This window comes from Lepidochelys kempii, chromosome 11 (genome assembly GCF_965140265.1).
Source record: "Lepidochelys kempii isolate rLepKem1 chromosome 11, rLepKem1.hap2, whole genome shotgun sequence".
Lineage (NCBI taxonomy): Eukaryota > Metazoa > Chordata > Testudines > Cheloniidae > Lepidochelys > Lepidochelys kempii.
In genome coordinates, this window is record NC_133266.1 from 23,159,579 (window position 1) to 23,187,289 (window position 27,711).

Genomic DNA, 27,711 nt, shown 5'->3' on the forward strand with positions numbered 1-27,711 from the left:
CTCAGTGCGGACATTCTTATTCTGAAATAAAAATGGCCTTTTTTCAGTATAGTTTATATGCCACATAAAGTAAACTGAAAAAGCCACTCTGATTCTGAAATGAGTGTGTCTACACAGGGGGCTATTCCAATATATTTATAGCTATGTAAATTAACACCTTAGTGTATACCAGTATAACTTTCCCATATAGACAAGCCCTAAATCTAGCCCAGAACAGTAGCAAGTGAACACAGTAGCTGTCTGGTGGCTGATAAGTGGCCTATCTGACATGAGTTTAGTAGGCTCAGTCGAGTTCCTAGCTATATGTAGCACAACTGAAAATAATTGTTACCTTAGGTGACGTTCTCAACAAAGATGTCAAGCGCTGAGTGTGTGGAGAGGAAGACTGACCTACCCTTTTACCTCAAAAAAGGTTTGAAGCATGTTGATGAGGCAGTGTAGGGAAATTTCTATTATATGGATAAAGAGACTTTGGTTTCCTGGGCAGTCTGATCTGCATTTTTCAAGAGTACTGAATTCCCTACAAATAAATCAGTTAAATAATATAAAAAGAAAAGGTCAGGTATAAGTGCTATAAACAGCCAATTAAAATAATGAAGGGAATTTCCTTTTAGTTTGAGTAACTTGAATAAAGTGCTTAAAATGACCTCTTCCAAACCAGAGGACAGTACAGAATAAAAATTAAGCCTTATTCATAAGTTAAAGTGCAAATCCCATGGTTGATTAGAGATATGGTCTGTTTGAAATAGTTACAGTTTCAGACTTCCTCTTCTACTATCAGCGGGTGGAGACCAACATAATCCAATTAATTGTAATTCCCTTTTGTGGCACTGGTAAAGTGGTGAATGATACTATAAATCCATTGAAGTCTTATCTTTGGTCAGATAATCCAAATGGATTCACATTATGAAACTAGTAACAGCTCTTTATAAAGTTCTGATGAACAGAATTGTTTTCGGCTTTACTGAACAAAAGATAAATTCTATACAAAATAAAAGATTCTGTCCTTGGCTTTTGTACATGGGATATACAGATACCTGACCACTGTGTCTGAACAGCTTTTCCTGTTGGCTTGTGGCATAAATCAATTTCATAAAGCTCACATATATGAAGTTATGTTCCTGACTTTCTGCAAACCTGGGTCTGAATCCTGCAAAGACTTGCTCATACAAATAATGCTTACTCATGAGAGAAGCCCCATGTAAATCAGTGGAACTATTCATGTGAGTTAAATTTTGTAGGATCGAGCACCTAATTTTATTTTCTCCTAATAGCTCAAAGTAAACTAATGATCCATAGGTAAAATATTCTATACACCAGTACGTATGTGAGGTTTTTCTTTAAAGTACTGTAGCTGGAAAAGAGGAATTGCTTAACCTTAGTTCAGGTATTAATCTGTCTCGATGTTGATCATCCATTGCCCATGGAAGAAGTTATGATCTTTATTGTTTTGTTGTTTTGACCTCCTTTGACTATCAAAACTCATTAATCAAGGAATAAACAGATTGTTTCTGGAATCTGGAAGGAATTTCCTCCCCATGCCTAATTCTAGTAATATAATTGACTATGTGCACCAAGTAGCTTAGATATTTGTTTGGTTGGTTTTTGTCTTCCTATGAAACATTAGAAATTAACGACATATAGAGATGGGATACTGGACTTAATGAGCAAGTAGTCTGATCCAGTATCTCACATCTTGTGTTTCTTGATTCCTTTATGTATTTGTGATCCCCTAGTTATAACAGGATACTTATAACAAACCTGTTTTCACATCTAGCCTATTGAAATTGCTTATGTAATGAATAAATGTAACAATTTTTGTGGGAAAACAGTAAACCATTTGTTGAGTTTAAATCTAACGGTGTAGCTAGAAAAATTACTTTTGCCTTTTTTTCTTTAATCAAATTATTACAATTTAATCCCAAGAATTTTTACCCTTTGGGGTACATTATGTGTGAAGTAATTTATGACCCTTGGATCACAAGCAGACAGTGAATTACATTTTGAATAAGTCTGCCAAATATTGCAAAACATTGTGTATAGATTTTTAGGCCATAAATGGCCTTTGACAAGATGGAAATAGAAGCAGTGTTAGAAGTAGTGAAAAAGGGAGGGAATTGAAGAACTATATGTCAGAATCCCAAAAAACCTCTGCTTTAATAGTACAATCCATTTAAAAATGACACGGAATATGGAGATATTTTTCAAGCTGAACAAAGAGACACTGTCTCACCCTCAATCTTCATTTCCTCTTTGTGCAAGATCTTGAAAAACCTTAAATAAGAACAATGTAGCGTATTTGAGCCACCTCCGATTTTTGATAGCATTGTCATCTATGCTGAAGTACCTAAAGAATTATCAAAGACCTGAACATAAAAGGGTGAGAGTATGAACTCTAAATTTATACCACAATTGTGTTTACTACACAATTACAGAAACCAAAAAGATGGCAACGAATTGGAAGCTGGAAAGGGGGATACTTACCCTGGCTAATTTATACTATACTGTATTAAATCAGAATGATTAGGTGAAGAGAAGAAATAAAGCTGCACAGAAAGCCTTCGGATTGTAACATATGTAATGAAAAGCAAACTACCTATATAAGAAATAATTTGTCACCTGTGTCCTACAATCCAGGATGTATGGAAGACTGTTGTTAGCATTTACCAAGAAAATCGAATGAAATCAAATAGTTGAGATTTAGGAATAAGGAATGCATATGTTTGGTGCAGAATAATGGAGACAGTTGGGAGAACAAACAAAAAGAGTAAAGCAATATGAAGGGTGCTTGAAGACTATGAAATTAAAGTTGCCATGTCACAAAAAGAAATGTCCACTTGCAAGAAGACATTTTCTTTCCAGCTGCATAAGAACAAATATCATCATTATTTCTCATGCCTCTTATTCGTATGGGCTATACAAAGTCTGTGGGTCCAGGTTCTGCCTTACATCTGAGCTTTGTTTAGTGCAGGGAAGGGTGATAGTCATCAGGATTCTGTAATCTGGTATGTGCTGGCCCTGGCATAAGTAGGGCAGCCTCATAGCTATGCTAACTTCTATCATTGGGGTATATTCTCCAAGGCAGCGGTTCTCAACCTGTTGTCTGTGGACCCCCAGGGTGCTGCAGTGGTGCTGGAGTGGAAGCAAGAATCTTGCCGTGTGGGCTTAGTATACTCAGATTATAGAGTTGATAGACCAGATGTAGGTTATGATGTCTGATCCCTACTTGTGGTTGATTTATGGTAGTATGTTTTATGATAATTCTTAACATACTTTAATTGTATTTTTGAAGACAAATATTTGATATATAAAATGACTATTCTTCCAGTATATAATAGTGGATTCAGTTTATTTTTCTGATTTTTTAAGTATTTGTAAATATAATGCAATTTAATACTGTAATTATTATTTCAAGTCATTAATGGTTGTGCTGCAACAAATAACACCAACATCTAACCCTTAAAATGGTATTTGGAGAGAAGGACAGAGAATAATACGGTAATGATAAAGCTTGTTTTTGCATACCAAGTGCAGTCTTCATTTCGGGTCACTGTATATTTTTATGCTTCCAGTTATTTACAGAAACTGATAAAGTGGTAACATATTTGATGTAGTGGAATCACCAGCTGACCATGTCACAAAACTTTTGAACTACTTTTAATGTTTTCATGGTGTACTATTTCTGAGCTGCTTGTAATTTTTTTTGGCTATATTGGATCTCTGTCGTCAGAAACAATGAACATCCCCGTGTGACTCCACGGTGGACTTCTGTGAAGTTACTCTGAGGATGAATATGGTCCAGTGTAGCCAAGTATAGAAATCCTATTTCTTTCTGGCACACATTAAGATTTAAGTTAGCAGCACTGGGTCGTTCCAACTTGCCCTCAGGTCAGTAAATTGTCATTTCAGAGAACTGGAATAAACAACACCATTAACACACATCTAAAAATGTTTTGCTTTTTAGTTACAGTTGCTCAGTAATTTGCACCTAAACACCATGATAAAGGGCAAACTAGTAATACATAGATACAGAAGTAGGTTATTTGCTTGTCCTTTTATCCATATATCATCTATTTATGTCAAATGCTGTAAAGGCTTCAATTTTCCATTAAGAGGCCCTTCTTTTGAACTGGTGGAGACTTACACAGTAGGGTAGTAAATGCTGTTTTTGTTTTACTGATTGGATCCATGAAGATCTGTCAACAATAAAGTTTGGTAAATTAAGCAAAAAGCTATTCATGAATATTTTACATCCTTCCTGTGCCCCTGTGGGCACCCAGGGCGGAAACTATATAAATGAACATATTACCAATACAACCCAGTGATTCACTTCACTGGTATTTCCCTCTTCTTTCATCTGCTTGAAAGGTCTTGGAAGAGAAAGATAAGATAGGCCTGTGCAAATCTAGACAATAGGCCACTTTGAGCCTAGAGAAGGGGAGAGGAGAAAGAATCATGCAAGTTGGACAGAAGTGTCACAAAGGAGGAGAAAACTTTGTTGGTCTGCAGGGGATGGGCGTTCCATGCAGTGTGCTCTAAGGTTTAGTCTTAGTTTAGATGAATGTCTGAACTTTTGGATGCTTATTTAAATTGAAACTCCAAAGCTTTTGATATTTTCCATCACTACTTTATAACGCAGTGTCATCACTTTAAAAAGGCAGACAGCTGGTTGCTTCCTTATTCCTGACAGGGTTGATGAGATTCCACCATTACAGGGGTTTTACCAAAGGCAGCTTCATCTTTAATGGGGCAAGTTTTTGTCATTTTTAGCATGCATTTATGTTGTCAATCAAGCTAACACAAATTAAAACACAACAAGCATCGTACCAATCCTGAGGATGTTCAGACCCAATGTGAAAAGGAATAGTAGGGCCTTGCACCTAGTCCATGTCAGGTGGTACAGCATTGCTTTGTGGCCAGGGATCTCATGCAGCTTACCCCAGACTAAGCTGTCCTATGTAGATCCTTTGTTATGCTGCTGTTAAGTGAGTGATCAGAAAAGTGTCTCCAAAAGAACCTGTCCACACAAAAATGGTGGAAAGGATATTAAGGGGGAGACCATTTGTTGAAGAACTGTCCTTTCTCCCCTTCCCCGTTGCCATGGGAGAGGGCTTTTTTTTTTCTTGGGGCTCCATTTTGGAGTTTGCAGCTGGAAGATATCTATTGGGTCACGTTGGCCCACAGTTTCCCTGGCTTTTAGTCACCTGGGGAAGAACCCACAAATGACATGGAATGGGTAAGACATTGCATTTCCTCAGCACCCAGATAAGGGAGGGACTGTGGGCCTTGTAAATGTGACAGTGCAAGGCTTTCCCTGAGCGGAAGTGATAAAAATAATATATGTATTTAATATCAAAAGGAGCCATCTCAAGATGACAAGCTGTAGGCTCCTTCTTTCGAGAAGATATTTTTCAAAACAGCTTTGAACAGGAGCTTAAGTTCTGCTCTTGTTCTTTCTTTACGTACAGTATAATTCCAGTTATCCAATTTCCAGATATCCAAAAATCCTAGTTTTTGAATCTACAGTGTGTCCCCAGTGTAGCCCTATGTTAATTAATAGCACTTCTAGTTATCCAAGTGCCCAGTTGTCCGAAAGTTTCAGATTTCCCACAGGCCAGTCAGATAACCAGTAATGTACTGTATCAGTGGTGGTAGTGGTTGTTTTGTTGTTTTGGTATTTTGTTTCCCACAAAAATAAACAAATGGCCATTTTGAATGCCCCCAATTAGCATAATAAAAAGAGATACTATCTTGGAAATGGTTTGGAATAAGATATTCCAGCTCCCGAGGAACGTCTGTCCACACTCCAACATGCCTTTCTTAGTATTCCATGGCAGCAGTGTAGAACAATGATCCCCAATGCACCATGAGAAACTGACTAGTCCCCTAACTGTGAGACATTAATTTTCTCCCATTCTGTCTCTGTTCCTCCCCTTTGACCCTGTCACTTCCCGCTGCCACCTTATGTATTTGTCCTTGATCCTTTCTTCTTACCTCTCTTTAATTTCTTTCTCCCTAACTTGTTCCTTTCCCCTTCTAACCATTGTTTGTCCTATTCCTCATCCTTCTCCATGTTTTCTCTTGCTCTTTTTGTGCTCCACTTTTCTCCCCTCTCTTTCTTATCTCAACCAATTCCAGGTCCCCTGTTTTTAAATTGTGATCCATACTCCTTTCGCTTCTGTTTTAACACATAACAGATCACCAGTTAGCGCTGGAACTATTGCACTGATTAGACTAAATGAGGTGGATTCAGTGGCACAAGACCCTCATGAAGGGTACACACACTATGGGCCAGATTCTGATATCTATATTCACATTGGACAGTCCCTTACTCTGGGAGTGATCCCAGTGAAATGAATGGGACAATTTGCAGAATGAACTACAGCCTAATATGGCCCTATGGAATTTGCGGCAATGTGGCATGACAGCAAGATATGACCAGTAAAATGGTCTAAAAAAAAGGATGCTTCACAAAATAAAGAACACTTGAGAGGAGGGCTCAAAGGATCACTACTCTTTTCCAGAGACAGATCCATATGCAAGATAGTACATCCTATAAAGGGATATGAGCCTCTTTAAAACGTAGGTCTTAATACTGACATTATTTTGTTAAATTTTTCGATCGATCTTTCCATGGATTTTTTTTTTCCTTTTTGAGGAGGAGACCCTTATGGTGCACATCAGTCACCCACATGTGAACACATATTTGTTTGCACTGGAACTAATACAAGAAAAAAATGAAATTATATACTACTGAAGACGTTGATTTAAAAATAATAACAAAATCATTAAAGCCCACACTCCCTTCATGAATTTAAAACAAATGTAACATTTTTTCCCCTAAGAGCTTTGACGGGGCCCCTCTAACTTTCTTCTTTTCACTTTGTCACTTCTTATTCTTAGCTTTCTATTAACATAATATTTTTGTGAGGATCCTTAGATTGTTTATGTCTGCATCTGAGATAAAATGGTATCATCCGGCAATTAGTGGGGAAATAATCAAAGGCTTTTTAAAAGCAGCAATTTGAGGGCGTGATCCTATGAGGTGTTAAGCATCCTCCATTACCAAGGAAATAAATTACCAGATTTATGTACTCTGGTTCCAAATCTCTCCAAATCCAAATCACTCACTGACTCCACTAGGAGTTGTGGCTGAATAAACTCTATAGGATCAGGCCCTTTGTTTAAATTGAAATGCATTTGAAATGTATATATCTTCTAGATCTGAATAGGGCCCCATCACCACAGTATGTGAGTGACTGCAACCAGTAGGAACAGAATTAAAAGGTTACATTGAATGGACTGATATTTTCTTTTTAATTTGTTTTTTACTGTGTAATATTTTTACTTGACATTTGTCCCTTCTAGCAAATATTTTTTTTAACAATCTCTTATTGCTAGAGGGTAAAGTGACACCCTTTGCTTTCAAGAGGATACATTCCTAACAGAGGTTTCAGAGTAGCAGCCATGTTAGTCTGTATTCGCAAAAAGAAAAGGAGTACTTGTGGCACCTTAGAGACTAACCAATTTATTTGAGCATAAGCTTTCGTGAGCTACAGCTCACTTCATCGGATGCATTCAGTGGAAAATACACGTTTCCTTGAAAAAAGAAAAGGAGTACTTGTGGCACCTTAGAGACTAACCAGTTTATTTCAGCATAAGCTTTCGTGAGCTACAGCTCACTTCATCGGATGCATCCAATGAAGTGAGCTGTAGCTCACGAAAGCTTATGCTGAAATAAATTGGTTAGTCTCTAAGGTGCCACAAGTACTCCTTTTCTTTTTGTAAATACAGTCTAACACGGCTGTTATTCTGAAACGTTTCCTTGAAGAGCTGGAAATGGTGCAAAAATCTGGGGAGATAAGTCTCCGTAAAGCCTTAGAAGCAGAGCATTTCTCATTAGACATTTAAGACAAATGCATGGTAAAAACAAAGGGTTTTTTTAAGGTTTCTACTTAAAGTTCTGTGCAGAGCTACAGTACTTATACATTTTCTAAATGTGTTTTAAGCAATAAGTTGTACAACATTTTTAGAACATGTGTTAAGCTATTTCTCTAAGAATGAAGCTCTTAACAAAACATAAGCACTCTGCATGAGATCTTAGCAGCAAAGTGCTTAAAAGATAAAGTAAGAATTGGTACCATGGGAAGAACACCAGCTGTAGAGCACACAGGTCCATTATGAGAAGTATGGTAGTGGGTAGGGAGAAAATGATTTAATCAGGAGTAAAACCAATTTTATTATAAGGACACGCAGGGGGTGTGGCACCATAGTGAGAGGGACATTTCAAAATATCTGACAGATTTCAACAATGTGAAAACCCACCCTGTTCTTTAAAGTGACAGTAAACCCCATTAGGTCTCTCTTTTTGATGCTATTGTGAACAGTTGACTGTTTAAAGCTGGCCTGCTAAGACCCTGTCGATCTATTTCAATAGTCTGTGGCAAAATAAAAGGCTAATTGTTGAAATACAATCAATCATATATGATCTTGTGGTCTAAACCAGGTCCCTTCTGCTAATTCATTTCAGATCAAATCATTATTTTTATGGTCTAGGTAAGAATTTGAAGTTTTTAAAAAAAGAAGAGAAAAGGAAAGTAAAAACCCATGTGATAAACACAAGTTCATTGTTTCAACTTCATTGACACACATTACTATAAATTGAGGCATGGGAGCATTAATTTATTTATTTGTGGACACCTTCTGAGTCCAATATTTCATAAAACATTTATTAACATTTATAGAGAAACACAAAGAAATGTGCATCCTGAAGTTGAACTTCTGCCCAAAAGCAAATTCTCTATAGAGAAAAACCATTAGAAGAACTGAAATTAATGGTGTCCAGGTTTTTCCATTATTTTGTATAAAGAATGGAATGATAAAAATGATGTTAAAGTTGGGTAAACAGGATGGACTTGAGTCCAACTGAACTGCTAAACACCCAATTTCAATGAGCTTTGGTATAGCTTGCCAGGATTATGTTGTTTTGATTTTGTTTGATCGTTTTCATGATTGTCTCTTGATCTGAACACAGACTACAACTTGTCTAAATGTTAAAGTCACACCACACATTTAAAAAGCTTAATCCATTTTTGGGGTAGCAGAACTTCCAGAGAATATGTGTCCTTTTAATTGTAAGGGGTATTTACACTTTCACAGAGTTTTATATGGATTATGATTCCATTGTTTATTGTGTTCTAATAACACCAGACTTTTATAACAAGAAGACAAAAATAGAATAATAATCACCCAAACTTTCTTTGTTTTTATTAGAAACTTTATTTTAGCATTTAGTTTCTTTTATATTTAAATTCCTCAGCTCAGTCAAGCTTCAAAAGAAAACATTTTTGTTGTTTGCAAAAACAGTTTTGTAAGCACTTGTGGTTTGTCTTTAGTGTGTTATCATTTTTGACAGCTTTGCATAGCCTAGGTAGTCCAACAGGGGTCTGTCTAATATTGTTGCTGGGCATATCTTCCTCCCAGAGATGAAAACCAAACAAAATATTTTTGAAGCAGTGAGAAGGAATTAATATCCTTTCTCTCACAGTACTCTATTCCTTGCTGACATTGCATTCAGGCAAAAAAGGAGAAAAGTGTTACCCATTATTCCCTTGTACATAGCAAGGCTAACACATGTAAAGCAATAACTCATTTTCTATTGCCATGTTTAGCATATGTCTCCTGTTGGCTCAGCAAGGCCTTTAGGCCGGTCCCTTGAGCCGGCCATCATTGGCAACTCTTAGCCCCTCGGCCTCAAAACCAAATAGCTTTGAATCATGTTGAGCTGTGATGCTAATTTTCATACTGAAGCATTATGGGAATAAATGTATCTGACATACTGTGTCAATGGTACTGTCTCTTTGTGTCTCTTGTTTTTTTGTCAGCTGCATTCCTACAGATGGTATTCCATTCAAAATGTGCTCTTCCTACCAAAAAAAACACACACACGCACACACACACATGCACAGCACCAAACCTCTAGGTGCAGAAGGCTGTTAACGGTTGCTGATGATAGTAGGCAAACATTAACATAATAATTAGTGTCTTGTAATTGTTTCATTAAAACCAGTTGTTCCATTTCTCCTCGTGTTTTCCCAGAAGAGAAGCTGAATTTGGATGACAGCCAGTGGGAGGACATCCACGTTGTCACCGGAGCACTCAAGATGTTTTTCAGAGAGCTGCCTGAGCCACTGTTCCCATACTGCTTCTTTGAACAGTTTTTGGAGGCAATAAGTAAGTACATCACATACAGTAGCAGCTAGTGAAATAGCTTATCAGTTAAAAATACTCAAAAAAAAAAAAGGAAGGAAGTACAGAGGCATCTCTGACATGATTTACCTTCCATTAACCCTGATCCTGTCCTTTTATTGGTTTTGATCGTCTTTTATATCTTAAAGTATTGTATTATCAAACTGGAAAAATCACTATATTGTCTATGTACAAATTTTAAATATGCAATTTATCTTAAGCGAGTAAGAGAGATTGAGGAAAGGAACAGAATGCTCATATTTTGTCTCATTTCACTGGAGACATTCTAGGCTGATAATTTGTGTACCTCCAACCACAGTACTTTAGTACAGGACTAATATTTGTGAATTACAAGAGCATCTACTCATGTTTTGAGGGGAAAGTTCAGCAGTAAGTATCCAGAATGAGATGCATATCTCACGTTGCACAAGGTTGCATACTGTGTCTTACAATGACCATATGTATAATGCAACAATATTTGTGATATTTTATTTTTCATACCTCTTATTAATTTTGTTTAAAAAATAACTGCAAGCAGAACCAGTATTTTCAAAACACAAAGCAACTTCTGGTACATAGAGCTGGGGGTTGTATTCTACCAACACTTCTCTAAATTTAATATCTTAGAGTTCACTTTGTAGACTGTGACAGCTTGGGGGGGAAATTGCCTGCTAAACAATCTGAGTTGGGGCTTTCTTTCTTTCTTTCTTTCTTTCTTTCTTTCTTTCTTTCTTTCTTTCTTTCTTTCTTTCCCTTTAAAAAAAGCTTGCAAGCCTAACAGGAGCTTAAATAAAGCCCAATAAAGAAAAATCTCCAGGAAAAACAATACAGCACTTAGGGATCTGTTCTCCAAATGACGCTCACGCATAACTGCCATTACCGTTAATGAGAGTTGTGCGCGCGCGCACATCCGTCAGAGAATATGGAAACCTTAATGTGCTGTTTAATTTGATTTTATGTTCATAAGAGTGTTTAGGTTCAACTAAAGCTCTTCATGACTAGCATCAGATATAATGAAGTTGAATAAATCTCTCAAAATCCTTCTCTTCCCCTCTCGGCTACTTAAAGATATCCTGTAGTTAAATATACAATGCAAAGAAAATGCATCATGTAAAAGTTCACTTTCAGAGGCTCAATCCATGGCCCCCCATCATCTTCTTTCAGAGCACAAGAAAAATAGGACTAAAGATTGTCTTCTGGGGTTTGATCCAGTCACATCTCACAGTCTCTGTAATGCTCAAAGAGGAAAAAATTAAAGTATACCCATTTCCTTATTGTGTTCAGCTTCAGTTTCTGTGCTGCATTGGAATGAAGAGAAGTTACTTTGGAGTACTGATGTTCCAACATGCACTTCAAGTGGTGCCCCATCTACCTGCTATGTCCTCTTGAAGTGTTGGATCTTTGGTGCTTCAAGAGGATATAGTAGATACATGGGGCACTACCTGATGTGCATTTTGCTTCACATCCCATTTACTTTATGCCACAGTCAAGTATTTAATACATATTCTCTGCCTTTAATCTCTTTTTCTTTCTGATGTGCAGACTCCCCCTCATAATACTGCTCTTTTGGGGCTAAATCTAGGCTTTCTTCACCCTTATGACTACCCCTTTCAGTCCTTTGTGTTTGTGCTTCAGCTGAGCCAGAAGAAAACAAAATCACATTCCGAAGCACATTATCATGATTCCATCTCATCCTTCACGTTATCTTATGATCTCACCCTTTGTGTTAGCCTTCACATGCGAAATATTCCAGTGGCTCATTTTTGCCATCTCTTATTGATGAAAATAACAGGTAACTAGTAATAAATCTGTGCATTAATATTTGAAAGCTTGTCACACACACACCCCCTACTAGCACAGTTGCCAACTTTCACGCGGGTAAATAAGCACCCCGACTTTCACAATAAGCCAAAAATCAAGCTAATCCCATTTTAAAACAAGGCCAAATCAAGCCAATCTCTAAGAACCCCAATGCTCTATGTGACTAGATCCCACCAGAATGCAGTGTGGGACTGTGGTGGTCCCGCTGTACACTCCTGACTGTCTCCCTCCATTGCCCCTGCTTGTTGGGAGCCGATAAAAAAAAAGAAGCAACAAGCTACAAGCCAAACAAGCTACAAGCCAAAAACTAGCCAACAAGCAACTCACAAGCCAATTAAGCCAAAAACAAGCCCAATTTCTGCAATTTTTTCCATGGGTTTGGCATGTCTGTTTACTAGTGCATTAATATTTATGTATGAGAAATTAATGTTTCTGCTCTTTTAACTATTATTCATTCTTGTTCTGATTCTGAAAGCTGTTATACCCATTGATAGACAAATGAACAGACGTTTATGAAGGGGTTTTAAGACAGTTTATTTCTAAGAATAAAATACTAGCAGTCTGATAAAAACATTATTTGCTATTATTTGTAATCCTTGGTCCTTATTGCTTCCTTTGTTACACCTCGGGATGATTTCTAGCTAATCCATCCATCTAATACAATCTATCAGATCTATTCAATCAATCTATATATCTGGCCCCTACAACCATAGTATCTGTCCCTTCATATGCTTTCGATTAGCTAGAAATCACCTTAACTATTTACAAAACAACCTGCATGGGACCTTTTTATTGTTTTTAGACTTAGAGTCAGGTGTGTATGTGGTGTGAATGGAGGGGGTGTTGTTTTTTGTTGTTCTTTTAATAATCCATTTGATAATATAGGTGCCCTTTTATGATACCACTGAAATCAATTACAAAACTCTCATTGACTTTAGTGAGAACGAGGTGAGACCAAACCCTTGACACTGCCCCTGTCTGGCTAGTTTGCATTGCTCAGTAAACACTAAGCAGATAGAAAGCTGCCTTAAGTGAGTATTGTGGGATTCCCCTGCTGTAGATGAGTCCCCTGGGTGGTGTAAAGATGAGCTAGCTGGGTCTAACTGATGCCTAGTTTCCATCAGGGGGTACTTCCAAAGCACAGCACACTCTGGTGATCCTGGACCAGCAGAGCAGCCATAATGGGCCCTTACTGTGGCCTTGTCTACTCTGCCACGTTACAGCGCTGCAACTTTCTCGCTCATGGGGTGTGAAAAAACACCCCCCCCGAGCGCTGCAGGTTTCACCGCTGTAATGTGGCAGTGTAGACAGTGCACGTCCCAGCGCTGGTAGCTGCTCCTCTCGTGGGGGTGGGTTTTTCGAGCACTGGGAGAGCTCTCTCCCAGCACCGGTGCCATGACTACACAGCCACGTGAATGCGCTGCCGTGGCAGTGCTTTAACATTGCTAGTGAAGACATGCCCTAAGTTACAGAAGAGGACAAAACAATCCTAGGATTAAAGGACAAAAGGTAACTTAGAGCTACCCCACCCCACCATCAAACCTTGGGTTCTGCACTGAGCACTAATTAGCTCCATGTATTTGGTGAGGAAGATGAAGTAGTCTAAAATCCTGCTATTTGTAATAGTTGGGAATAATCAAGAAGCAGGGCATTTCCTGAGGATTTAGCCTGCTAGGTAGGAGAAGTTAATTTCCAGGAACTTTCCTGCTATCCTTATCCTTTAAGCATTAAATGAAAAGTAACTTACACAGTAAGCCTATGGATATTTTTCCCCCCTGGATGATGTAGTTTCATTTGACTTCAGTTGGTATGTAGATAGCTCCAGAAAATTACTACACTGTGTATTCGTCAGTCAAATTGCTTGAATCATCTCTCAACATTCCATTCCCCCTTATAAACAAACTTTGATATGGCCATAACATTAGAAGTTAATTCAGGGAAATCGTACAGTGTTGCTTGCCCTGGTGAATGTGGGTAATCACTACCCCTATAAAGTATATTTGAAGATTTACAAACAGTAAGGAGTGGAAGATCACAAGGCCTCAGCCAATGAATACTCTACCTTATCAGGTCCTGGGCATTAGATACACAAATATTTCTAGAACTCCGCCTACACATCACAAGCATGTCACTATGGGTACACATGTATATCTGTGATGTAAGTACAACAATGCTAATATAAGGTTAGGTTCTGCCACATTTACATTAAGTAGCACCTTAATCCCTAAGTAGCCCCATAGATTTTAATAAGATTGTTGCAACGTAAAATTCTGCTTACCATGAGCAGGGATGACAGAATCTGGACCAAAGTCTGAATGTTTAATCACCTCTGTCACTGAATTTAATTTGTATTGCCTTCTGCCATTCCACTCTAGCCACTGACAGTGCAAAAGAAATCCACTAGGGTTAAGCTATTTGCTAGCAGCACACAGATTTTTAATGGGTAGTTAAATGGGTAGTTTAATGGGTAGTTATTGCCCTGTGTAAAAGTATAAGGGAGAAGACATAGAAAAGTGTATTTTGTCCTTTGCCTTTGGTCATGTGGTATAATGATTCACCTTCATAGTATAGCTCAAAAGAATGAGTTCAAATCTAGAAATATTTGTTATCATGCCTACTGCCTGGTATCATTTCAGCTGAAGAATACTATACTCAGATCCTTATGAGAGGAGAAAGTCTGAATGCATGGACATTAACGTGTCGAAGTGTAGCTGTGTAGTTTAATCAGTATCTATGTGGGGGAGGATAGTCCAGTGATTAGGCCACTAGCTTAGAACTTAGTAGACCTGAGTGCAAGCTCTGTGGGCCAGAAGGAAAGAATGAATCTATAACCTAGAGGTTAGTGCACTCGCCTGGAAGACCTCAGTTCCAATCTCTGTTCCAACAGCTATTTAAATATTTCATACAAAATGTCACAGCTTCAACAGGAGAGATTGAGAGACACACCCTGTATCCCACCCACTGAGAGGTGGGAGACTCAGTTTCAAACAGTCCTCCTCCAATTAGGCAGAGGGAGGATTTAAACCTGGGGCTCCCGCATCCTGGGTGAATGTTTTGGGTCCCGAGACAGAAGAGAGCACCACCATCTCTTTGCTTTGTGTTGGTTAGGCATGCTCTGACCTTACCTGCCAGATGAGGCACTGCAAATGAGATAGGAGGGAGAACACCCAGTTAGTGAATCCAGCCAGACTTATGCACCAAACAGCTCAGTAATGTCAGGTCTTAGATGGCTGTTTGCATACCCACTGGCAGAAATGTAAGCACCTAGAGAATTTAGGCAGAGCTGAGCAGAGGTTTTGAAGATTTAAATTTTGGATTTGGACTCTTACAGTGGCAGCTAGGAACCTAAATCTCTTTGTGGATCTAGCCTGTAGTCTCTCTGTGCATCTGCTCCCCAGCTGTAAAAGGAGGAAAATAACTTCCCCACCTCATAGAGGTGTTGTGAAGAGAAGTGTGTTAAATATTATGATATTACTCAGATATTTCGGTAATGGAGAACGTAAAAGTATCATAGATCTGAGTTATTTTTAAGAATCATATCACAGCTCTTTTTTATTAAAATAAAATAGTTTTAGTTGTCAAAGCCTTTAAAAAGAACATTTTTGCCAATGTCACGATCTATTTAATCTTTGTCTAGCTTTTCTTCAAAATATTTCCATCTAGTTACCTATTATGTTTTTATTAATTCTTGATGACATCAAATCAAATTTTTATTTACTTTTTCTTGTTTTCAGTCCTTCTGCATCTTCAGCATTTTTCATTCTTCTCTCTTCATCTGTTCTTATTTTCAAGTCTGCTTTAATTTCATTACAAAGAATAGTTGTGGTCTTGAGCCACAACCATGTTACAGCTTTAAATTTGAAATATGCATAATAAAAAGGATAGCTCTGTAACTAATGCCATCTCAGATGTACTAAGGTTTCAGACTTTCAGAGTCTCAGCTATGAAGTGGGCCAACCCAATAAGCACAAAAATCTGCCAGGTTCTCAGAAGCTATTTCTTCCTTTTATGTGAGTCCAGGATTGTTATGCATTTCATGGAGAGGAGTGACAGAGAACTTTGCATCAGATTCACCTGGAAATTTAAATAGCATTCTGCTTTTTTGGAAAGCAGAATTAATCCAGACACAGGCTAGATGGTATTTTAAGTATCTCTGGATGACTATGGAATTTTGATCTGCTCTTCCTATTCCAAACAATTTTCTGAATGAAATTGTAATTTCCTATTGCTATGGGCTTCCCACCTACAGTCCCTTAGTGTGTTTTCCCCCTTTGGCCTTGGTTGCTCCTATGGACCATTAACGCTCTCTTCAAATGACTTCACACATGTCCTGTCAATTAACCAGTAATAAGACACCACCTCATATCTGTGAGTGTCTTTTTGTGCAAGCTAAGTGGAATTAGGAATGTCATTACTATTGACCCTACAGTGTTTGGCATAGTCCTATTATATATGAAAATTTAAGAAGATCGATGCTTAGGATTTTGAACATGATATATTATTGCCAACTCTTTTAGTTAATAAAGGAAGTTAGATTTTAGTTTAGTACTGTTTTGGCCAGATGGAAAATTGATGTCCCTTGGTCCTATGTGACAATCTCAAAGTCCATAAAGTCATGTTCTTTTAAAACACAGAAAAAATACAATACAGAAGCAAGCTGTATTACCGGAATGAAAAATAAATGTATTACATTGTTTGCAAATCACACAATACTTTAACATTGCTTTTGGTCTTAAAACAGCAAGGGTGAAATCCTAGCTTCAGTGAAGTCAGTGGGAGTTTTGTCATTGACTTCAATGGGGCCATGATTTCACCCTAGATATAGAGTAGTGCTAAGGATTAAAGTGTTTTTTTTTTCCACTGGGACTTGAGACTTGTTTCAAAATCTGGGTAAGGTACCAGTGACAATAATGAGTTCTCTGTCCCCTCCATGTCAGACTGTCTTCAAAGTGGGTGTTCCCCGTCTCCATGGCAACTAGACGCAGACCAGATCTTTGCTCTGAGTCTGGGTGTAGGATTGCCCCTCAGGATGAGCTCTCCAGAATTATCTGCCTCCAAATGGCACACGTGGCAGACTTCAGGGGTCCCCTTTGAAGTAGAGCTTGCACAAGATTTTTAAAAGAGTATTAACTAAATGCCTCTCAGTGGCTTTTATGTTGGCTTTGAAGTTTTCTTCTCAAAACTGTTAAACTAAAAAAAAAAAATCTTTTGGCTTTCTGAGAAGGGTAGAGGGACAGCACCTTTCCTCCCTTTACCCCTCTGAAATAGCAGACAGAAACCAGGCCACATGGAAGCTCCTTCACTTAGATCAAGCCAGAACCAGTAGCATCTAAGGGGGTAAGTTTTTGCAAAGCCCCTCTACCTCTCCCCTAAGCATGGGATCCCTATTACTCTCAGGGAAAGGCAAGGTCCCCTGTAGCAACCAAGAGGAAGGCAACGCCTGTGCAGAGATGGTTAAGAAGCCCGCAGAGCATACCTCCTTCCCACAAGCTGTTTTGTATGCAAACCCTAAGCTTGCATGAAAGATGCCAGCTCCTGCAACCTTTCTGATACTAATGAGCCATTTGTGTCCAGTGGCTGCAGCTCACTCCTCATTCTGTACAATGGTCTTTCCTCTGCTCAGATCCAGGTAGCATGGGAATGAAATTGTTCAGCTCCCCTTCCCTAGAAGATAGAGCTCCCACTTATCCCCTTCTTGCCTCTAGGGTTCCAACAGGAGGTCACGAAGTGGGTATTATTGTCGTCAGGGAGACATTCAGAGGGGTATATCTACACTACAGAATAAGGTCGAATTTATAGAAGTCGGTTTTTTAGAAATTGGTTTTATATATTCGAGTGTGTGTGTCCCCACAGAAAATGCTCTAAGTGCATTAAGTGCATTAACTCGGCGGAGCGCTTCCACAGTACCGAGGCTAGAGTCGACTTCCGGAGCGTTGCACTGTGGGTAGCTATCCCACAGTTCCCGCAGTCTCCGCTGCCCATTGGAATTCTGGGTTGAGATCCCAATGCCTGATGGGGCTAAAACATTGTCGCGGGTGGTTCTGGGTACATATCGTCAGGCCCCCGTTCCCTCCCTCCCTCCGTGAAAGCAAGGGCAGACAATCATTTCGCGCCTTTTTTCCTGAGTTACCTGTGCAGACGCCATACCACTGCAAGCATGGAGCCCGCTCAGGTAACCGTCACCCTATGTCTCCTGGGTGCTGGCAGACGCGGTACGGCATTGCTACACAGTAGCAGCAACCCCTTGCCTTGTGGCAGCAGACGGTACAGTACGACTGGTAGCCGTCATCGTCATGTCCGAGGTGCTCCTGGCCACGTCGACTGGGAGCGCCTGGGCAGACATGGGTGCAGGGACTAAATTTGGAGTGACTTGACCAGGTCATTCTCTTTAGTCCTGCAGTCAGTCCTATTGAACCGTCTTATGGTGAGCAGACAGGCGATACGGACTGCTAGCAGTCGTACTGTACCATCTTCTGCCGAGCAGCCATGAGATGTGGATGGCATGCAGTCCTTCTGCACCGTCTGCTGCCAGCCAAAGATGTAAAAGATAGATGGAGTGGGTCAGAACAAGAAATAGACCAGATTTGTTTTGTACTCATTTGCCTCCTCCCCTGTCTAGGGGACTCATTCCTCTAGATCACACTGCAGTCACTCACAGAGAAGGTACAGCGAGGTAAATCTAGCCATGTATCAATCAGAGGCCAGGCTAACCTCCTTGTTCCAATAAGAACGATAACTTAGGTGCACCATTTCTTATTGGAACCCTCCATGCAGTCCTGCCTGAAATACTCCTTGATGTACAGGCACCCCCTTTGTTGATTTTAGCTCCCTGAAGCCAACCCTGTAAGCCGTGTCGTCAGTTGCCCCTCCCTCCGTCAGAGCAACGGCAGACAATCGTTCCGCGCCTTTTTTCTGTGCGGACGCCATACCAAGGCAAGCATGGAGGCCGTCCAGCTCACTTTGGCAATTAGGAGCACATTAAATACCACACGCATTATCCAGCAGTATATGCAGCACCAGAACCTGGCAAAGCGATACCGGGCGAGGAGGCGACGTCAGCGCGGTCACGTGAGTGATCAGGACATGGACACAGATTTCTCTGAAAGCATGGGCCCTGCCAATGCATGCATCATGGTTCTAATGGGGCAGGTTCATGCTGTGGAACGCCGATTCTGGGCTCGGGAAACAAGCACAGACTGGTGGGACCGCATAGTGTTGCAGGTCTGGGACGATTCCCAGTGGCTGCGAAACTTTCGCATGCGTAAGGGCACTTTCATGGAACTTTGTGACTTGCTTTTCCCTGCCCTGAAGCGCATGAATACCAAGATGAGAGCAGCCCTCACAGTTGAGAAGCGAGTGGCGATAGCCCTGTGGAAGCTTGCAACGCCAGACAGCTACCGGTCAGTTGGGAATCAATTTGGAGTGGGCAAATCTACTGTGGGGGCTGCTGTGATGCAAGTAGCCCACGCAATCAAAGATCTGCTGATATCAAGGGTAGTGACCCTGGGAAATGTGCAGGTCATAGTGGATGGCTTTGCTGCAATGGGATTCCCTAACTGTGGTGGGGCTATAGACGGAACCCATATCCCTATCTTGGCACCGGAGCACCAAGCCGCCGAGTACATAAACCGCAAGGGGTACTTTTCGATAGTGCTGCAAGCTCTGGTGGATCACAAGGGACGTTTCACCAACATCAACGTGGGATGGCCGGGAAAGGTGCATGATGCTCGCATCTTCAGGAACTCTGGTCTGTTTCAAAAGCTGCAGGAAGGGTTATTCCCAGACCAGAAAATAACTGTTGGGGATGTTGAAATGCCTATATGTATCCTTGGGGACCCAGCCTACCCCTTAATGCCATGGCTCATGAAGCCGTACACAGGCAGCCTGGACAGTAGTCAGGAGCTGTTCAACTACAGGCTGAGCAAGTGCAGAATGGTGGTAGAATGTGCATTTGGACGTTTAAAGGCGCGCTGGCGCAGTTTACTGACTCGCTTAGACCTCAGTGAAACCAATATTCCCACTGTTATTACTGCTTGCTGTGTGCTCCACAATATCTGTGAGAGTAAGGGGGAGACGTTTATGGCGGGGTGGGAGGTTGAGGCAAATCGCCTGGCTGCTGGTTACGCGCAGCCAGACACCAGGGCAGTTAGAAGAGCACAGGAGGGTGCGGTACGCATCAGAGAAGCTTTGAAAACCAGTTTCATGACTGGCCAGGCTACGGTGTGAAAGTTCTGTTTGTTTCTCCTTGATGAAACCCCCCGCCCCTTGGTTCACTCTACTTCCCTGTAAGCTAACCACCCGCCCCTCCTCCCTTCAATCACCGCTTGCAGAGGCAATAAAGTCATTGTTGCTTCACATTCATGCATTCTTTATTCATTCATCACACAAATAGGGGGATGACTACCAAGGTAGCCCAGGAGCGGTGGTGGAGGAGGGAAGGAAAATGCCACACAGCACTTTAAGCACAGCACTTTAAAAGTTTACAACTTTAAAATTTATCGAATGACAGCCTTCTTTTTTTTTGGGCAATCCTCTGTGGTGGAGTGGCTGGTTGGCCGGAGGCCCCCCCACCGCGTTCTTGGGCGTCTGGGTGTGGAGGCTATGGAACTTGGGGAGGAGGGCGGTTGGTTACAGAGGGGCAGCAGTGGCAGTCTGTGCTCCAGCTGCCTTTGCTGCAGCTCAACCATACACTGGAGCATACTGGTTTGGTCCTGCAGCAGCCTCAGCATTGAATCCTGCCTCCTCTCATCACGCTGCCGCCACATTTGAGCTTCAGCCCTGTCTTCAGCCCGCCACTTACTCTCTTCTATTCTCTGGTGAAACACTGGAATGCGTTACCTAGGGAGGTGGTAGAATCTCCTTCCTTAGAGGTTTTTAAGGTCAGGCTTGACAAAGCCCTGGCTGGGATGATTTAACTGGGAATTGGTCCTGCTTTGAGCAGGGGGTTGGACTAGATGACCTTCTGGGGTCCCTTCCAACCCTGATATTCTATGATTCTATGATTCAGCCCGCCACTTACTCTCTTCAGCCCGCCACCTCTCCTCCCGGTCATTTTGTGCTTTCCTGCACTCTGACATTATTTGCCTCCACGCATTCGTCTGTGCTCTGTCAGTGTGGGAGGACAGCATGAGCTCGGAGAACATTTCATCGCGAGTGCGTTTTTTTTTCTTTCTAAGCTTCACTAGCCTCTGGGAAGGAGAAGATCCTGTGACCATTGAAACACATGCAACTGGTGGAGAAAAAAAAAGGGACAGCGGTATTTAAAAAGACACATTTTATAAAACAGTGGCTACACTCTTTCAGGGTAAACCTTGCTGTTAACATTACATACATAACACATGTGCTTTCGTTACAAGGTCGCATTTTGCCTCCTCCCACCGCGTGACTACCCCCTCAACCTTCCCCCCTCCCTGTGGCTAACAGCGGGGAACATTTCTGTATAGTCACAGGCAAACAGCCCAGCAGGAATGGGCTCCTCTGAGTGTCCCCTGAAGAAAAGCACTCTATTTCAACCAGGTGACCATGAATTATATCTCATTCTCCTGAGGATAACACAGAGAGATAAAGAACGGATGTTGTTTGAATGCCAGCAAACATACACTGCAATGCTGTGTTCTACAATGTTTCCCGAGTACGTGTTACTGGCCTGGAGTGGTAAAGTGTCCTACCATGAAGGACGCAATAAGGCTGCCCTCCCCAGAAACCTTTTGCAAAGGCTTTAAGACTACATCTAGGAGAACCGCAAATGCCAGGGCAAAGTAATCCTTTCACATGCTTGCTTTTAAACCATGTATAGTATTTTAAAAGGTACACTCACCAGAGGTCCCTTCTCCGCCTGCTGGGTCCAGGAGGCAGCCTGGGGTGGGTTCGGGGGGTACTGGCTCCAGGTCTAGGGTGAGAAACAGTTCCTGGCTGTCGGAAAAACCGGTTTCTCCGCTTGCTTGCTGTGAGCTATCTACAACCTCCTCCTCATCATCATCTTCTTCGTCCCCAAAACCTGCTTCCGTATTGCCTCCATCTCCATTGAAGGAGTCAAACAACACGGCTGGGGTAGTGGTGACTGAACCCCCTAAAATGGCATGCAGCTCATCATAGAAGCGGCATGTTTGGGGCTCTGACCCAGAGCGGCTGTTCGCCTCTCTGGTTTTCTGGTAGGCTTGCCTCAGCTCCTTCAGTTTCATGCGGCACTGCTTCGGGTCCCTGTTATGGCCTCTGTCCTTCATGCCCTGGGAGATTTTCACAAAGGTTTTGGCATTTCAAAAACTGGAACGGAGTTCTGATAGCACGGATTCCTCTCCCCAAACAGCGATCAGATCCCGTACCTCCCATTCGGTCCATGCTGGAGCTCTTTTGTGATTCTGGGACTCCATCATGGTCACCTGTGCTGATGAGCTCTGCATGGTCACCTGCAGCTTGCCATGCTGGCCAAACAGGAAATGAGATTCAAAAGTTCGCAGTTCTTTTCCTGTCTACCTGGCCAGTGCATCTGAGTTGAGAGTGCTGTCCAGAGCGGTCAGTATGGAGCACTCTGGGATAGCTCCCGGAGGCCAATACCATCGAATTGTGTCCACAGTACCCCAAATTCGAGCCGACAACGTCGATTTAAGCGCTAATCCACTTGTCAGGGGTGGAGTAAGGAAATCGATTTTAAGAGCCCTTTAAGTCGAAATAAAGGGCTTCATTGTGTGGACGGGTGCAGGTTTACATCGATTTAAGGCTGCTAAATTCGACCTAAAGTCCTAGTGTAGACCAGAGTTCCAAAAGAACTCAAATGTGAAACTGCAGAACTACTACCTGTGATATGTAATCTATCGCTTAAATCAGCCTCTGTACCAGATAACTGGAGGGTAGCTAATGTAATGCCGAAAAAAAGCTCCAGAGGTGATCCTGGCAATCACAAGCTGGTAAGCCTGAATTTAGTACCAGGGAAACTATAGTAAAGAACAATATTATCTGATATATAGAAAAACATGATATGTTAGGGAAGACTCAACGTGGCTTTTGTAAAGGGAAATCATGTCTCACCAATCTATTGGAATTATTTAAAAGTGTCAACAAGCATGTGGACAAGGCCGGAGTACCAGAATGGGGGGAGTAGGTCCTCAGAGGACCATGGTCCTCCCCCTTTTTACCAGCTATAAGGGCAAGCAATGGGGCGAGGGTGCAGACAGGAGCACACAGGTGGCAGGGTCTTGGGGGAAAGAGGCAGCACGGGAGCAGAGCCTCAGAGCAAGGGGCAGCGTGGGGGCGGGGCCACAGTTTGGGCACCAGTAGCCACCCCACTTTTAGGGGCCTTCTGGCACTCCTGGGACAAGGGTGATCCAGTTGATATAATGTATTTGGACTTGCAGAAAGCCTTTGACAAGGTCACTCACCATAGACTACTAACCAAACTAAGCAGTCATGGAATAAGAGGGAAGGTCCTCTCACGGCTCAATAACTGGTTAAAAGATAACAAAGGGTAGAATGAAAATTCACAGGTAATTTTTTCCCTTCTTGCACACAGAGTGCTTGCAGGACCACATGTATGTTTGGTAAGAAATGAAAAAAGGTGCTGCAAATCAGGATTGATATCTATTGCACAGAGTCATCAGAAGCAGTAAGCTTGCAAAATACTCGTCTAAAACTAAAGCTGGCTCTAGATGTTTGTTTATTTTGTTTTTTTCTTTTGAGCATGAAAATACACCTCTAAAAAGAGATCTTTCGCAGTATTTTGCTACTTCCTTTCTTTTGCTAGTCCAAAGCTATGCTGCAAATATTGCTCAGGTAAGATTTTTGAGAAAAATCTCAGTCCAGCATCTTTGTTTTCTTTTCTGTGGACTTTATGCTGGCCCTTACTCAAACTTTTTTTGAGGCATCATATAATGGGTTATGTTGCACTTCAAAGAGAAGAGGGAGGAAAGCAAAGTTCCTGAGACACTTAACAGAAAATGCTTGTTGAATGTAAAAAGCTGATGGTAACAAATTTCCTTAACAATGAGAGGAACAAAAAAAAAATTCTAAAAAATTGTGCTTACAGTAACCAGAACTCTAAAATAGGGCAGACTTTTAAGATATCTTCTGCTGCACTGTATCAAGGCAACTACAATTTTAAATGAAATTATATTTAGCATAGTTTTTTGTGGGGGGTTATACATTTGCACAGCAGGGACATATTCTCACCAGTATCTTGCATATTTTGTTGTTGTATTTGGGGGTTGTTGTTTTTTTCTTAGCATATTGGAAATTTTATTGCTCATGCCTGGCCTGTCTCTTAACTCATGCTAATTATATTCATAATTAAATGTTAAACAAGAATGACTACAGCCAACTGGCTTGCACAGGTGTCTTTGTTATGAATGGTTTATTGCTTAGACAATAAATCACTGGACCCCAATCTGTGGTAATCTTTTCAATGAGAACCCCTTTAAAGGTAGAGCATAACAGTGTGCCATAAGGCCAGGGTAGTGTTTTGAAACCGGTACTTGTGGGTAGGTGCTAATAGAAAGGATCATGCTGAAGCATGCCTTGTCTCCAAAATCCCTAGACTGTATATTCTTTCACAGGATTTTATTCAGCTTTAATCCTGTCTTTATCTTTATCTTTGTTTTAACCAGTCTGACAATCCATTAAATTTGTCTACACTTTTATACATTAGTAAAACTAAATGCTTTTTCCATTCTCCTACACTCCATGGAACTGCTGTACTTACAGCATTCCATATCTGTGGAGGAGAGGAAACAGCCACTGGCTCTTTAGAAGGAATGTCATTTGGTCCAAAAATACCCATAAGAAAAGTGTGTCTCAATTTCATTTGAAAAAAAGTGTGTTTCTAATTTACAGCCAGATTCAGTCCTGGTGTGCCAGTGATTCTCCATTGGTGTTACACAGTATAAGAGCTGAGCGAATATCAAGAAGAATATTTGCAAATGTTGCAGTGAATTTAAAACCAGATTGCATATTGCACACCTGTTGTACTCACTTTTCGCAAATATTCAGCAGAGTGAAATGTTGTCCATACAAACAGTCATAGCAAATGGATTTTGGTTTTGTAGCCTAAATTTGATATGTGATTAAGAAAAAATTTGGGAGGGGGCAAAGGAAGCAATGAATCAACCCACTAAGAATTTCATCTGTGGGGTTAATAGTGGAGGAGGGAGTTCAGAGAGGGAGAGAATGGAGGAGGAAAGAGGGAGAGAAGTTTGAGGCAGTCCATTTTGGAGGGAAAGAGAAACAAAAAAGGATGAGGAAACACTTATCACCTGTGATGAGATTCCTGCGAAAGACAAGTGAACTGAAGTTCTGATGAGGGCAGGTTGGACACTTCAGCCCTGTGCAATTACTTGGAGGCTCTGATGGAGAAAGCTGTTTCTCCTCATTGTCAGCAATGGGTGCAGCTTCCACCCTGAGGGATCAACGTTCGCGTTAGGAGGAATAATGGCTTGAGGGAAAGCAGCTAATACAGTCACACCTTCAGAATCCTATAATTGCAAAATTGAACCTTTCTTGGAGACTTCTGCACATTCACACACATCCTGGTTAAGGAGAAGATGAAGGAGCCCTTGATAAGGAGAAGAGGACCTGGGAGAAAAGGAAAAAGGAACTTGCTATGAGAGAAAAAGATGACATAGATGAGAGGTGTTGGTTGATCTCCCATGCTGTGTCCTTCTCTTCTGTCTGTATACCTCCCTGCCATATAGGAGATCCTGCTGTTCCAGTCCCAGCACACTATACGTGAAATACTGTTGTATATGGGACACTGCTTAGCAACACAGAAGAAGGTGACTATGTTGTTCCTCAGCCTCTGGCCAAAATTCTGACACAGAAGCTGTCTTGGGGATCAGACGTTGGAATGCACATTTGCATCTACACCAAAATTACTAATTTGATATTTGCTGGGGTGAATGATGATGGGTCACTGAAAATTGAAGCCCAGTAAATTAAACACTCATGATCCTTTGATCTAGCCGAGTTGTGCTAAGTGCAGTGCCTAAGGTTAGGAGGGAAAGGTGCTACATTTGTTTCCTTATTACCCCAGACCACTTTGGTTTCCGGCATGAATGAGAGCACAATCTGGGCTGCATTCATGTACACCTGCTGTAAGAGGATATGTGACTGCAGCCTTCACAGCAAGGACTATGCCAGTCCCCTTGGCTACAGACCTAGTAAAATGGCAGTTAAACAAACAAGGTAAGGCAATACCTTTAGTAGCTGGGACCATGTAGGCATGTGTCAACCTCAATCACTTTGTGAAAGAGAGATAGGAGAAATTAATTTTAAATCAATAAAACATTACAGCAACCTAATTTTTCCAGAAGTGATATCTCTGATGAGGCCTGATTCAAGTGGCTGATAAAGCAGGGGGGTGGGGGAGTTTAAATGTTTTAAAAACTCCACCAACTAGTCCCGCTCTCTCCCAGAGAGAATCAAACATCCGGTGACTTAGCCAGAACCTGCTCATTTATTACAGCAGCACGTACCCAGTCAGGGAGAAGAAATAATACCATGTTGCTAGGGTGGGCAATCACATGCTAACACAAGTACTACAGAGAATACATACAGTGAACACAGTTTGAAATGTGGTTGCATGAAACATTCGTCAAATCAGACTGGTGTTTAAGTATGAAGGCAGGTTCTGTGTTCCTACCAAGAGTGGGACAGAGTTCAGTCAAAGTTAATGTGGTTTATACTGTCTCTTGAGGGACACAAATTGTGGAAACCTGCTGCTGGAAAACCTGACAATCTGGCCATGGAAAAGCATCCTTGGCAGCTGTACGTGCACCTGCTGTACTGGATGACAGCTGAAAAGAGGAGACAAGTAAGAAAAAGTGAGGGAATGGAAGAAATAAGTAATACCACGAGTCTGCCTCCCTTTTAAAGTGATGGCAGTGAATAGGCAGTACAAAGGCAACCTGTTCAGCAAAAATTCATCGCACTTCACTTGTATTTTTCTTCTGTTAAATGGCATTTCTGTAAGTGGGCTCCACTGTACACACAGCACAAGTATTAAATTTTAAATATCCATGATCTTAAAACTGAATAAAATAACACGATTCTTCCCCAAAAGTCAAACAGTTGCTGTTCAATTCTCTTAGATATGAAAATGTAAGTCTGTTAACTTGGCTCATGTAGGCTATGTCTATAGTAGGTCCAGATTGAAAACCCCTTACTCACCTTGATGAGCAGTTACTCACACGAGTGATTTCACAGACATCAGTAACTCTGCCTGTATGATCACTAATGTAACTAAGGGTTTCACAATTTGGCCCTTATCAAATAAAACAATGTATGCAAGTATTGCTGCCCTGCAAATCACCATAAAATTTACCAGCCCAGGCACAAAATCTACATGCCTACACTTACCATTATAATGTAGCTTAAAATCAAATTGTATTTTACTCAACCATAAAAAGAAAATTACCTTAGCCAAGTGGACATGCAGACTTTTTCAAGATTTTAGTGGCCTAAAAGATCGGGGTTAACTAATAGTGTTTAGATGCAAGTGGATGTCTGCATAAATCCTTGTGGAGCTCACTGATCTTTCATAACAGATAATAACAGGAATCTTGACTCCAAAGCAAAAAGAAAACATCTTCCAAAGTGGTATGATCCTCTCTGGTTAGCGTAGTGAGCTAATGGAGAGAGCCATCCTGATCGTGCACA

At 41.1% G+C, this 27,711-nt stretch overlaps 1 protein-coding gene across 5 annotated transcripts in view; it reads left to right on the forward strand.

Annotated features, from left to right (window-relative positions):
* Positions 1-27,711, forward strand: part of ARHGAP15 (Rho GTPase activating protein 15) — a 456,797-nt gene that overhangs the window by 363,144 nt on the left and 65,942 nt on the right. For all 5 annotated transcript variants that reach the window (XM_073305398.1, XM_073305401.1, XM_073305399.1 and 2 more), the window contains one exon: positions 10,099-10,233. In XM_073305398.1, the coding sequence (XP_073161499.1) occupies positions 10,099-10,233 (135 nt within the window). The remainder of the gene's footprint in view (positions 1-10,098; positions 10,234-27,711) is intronic.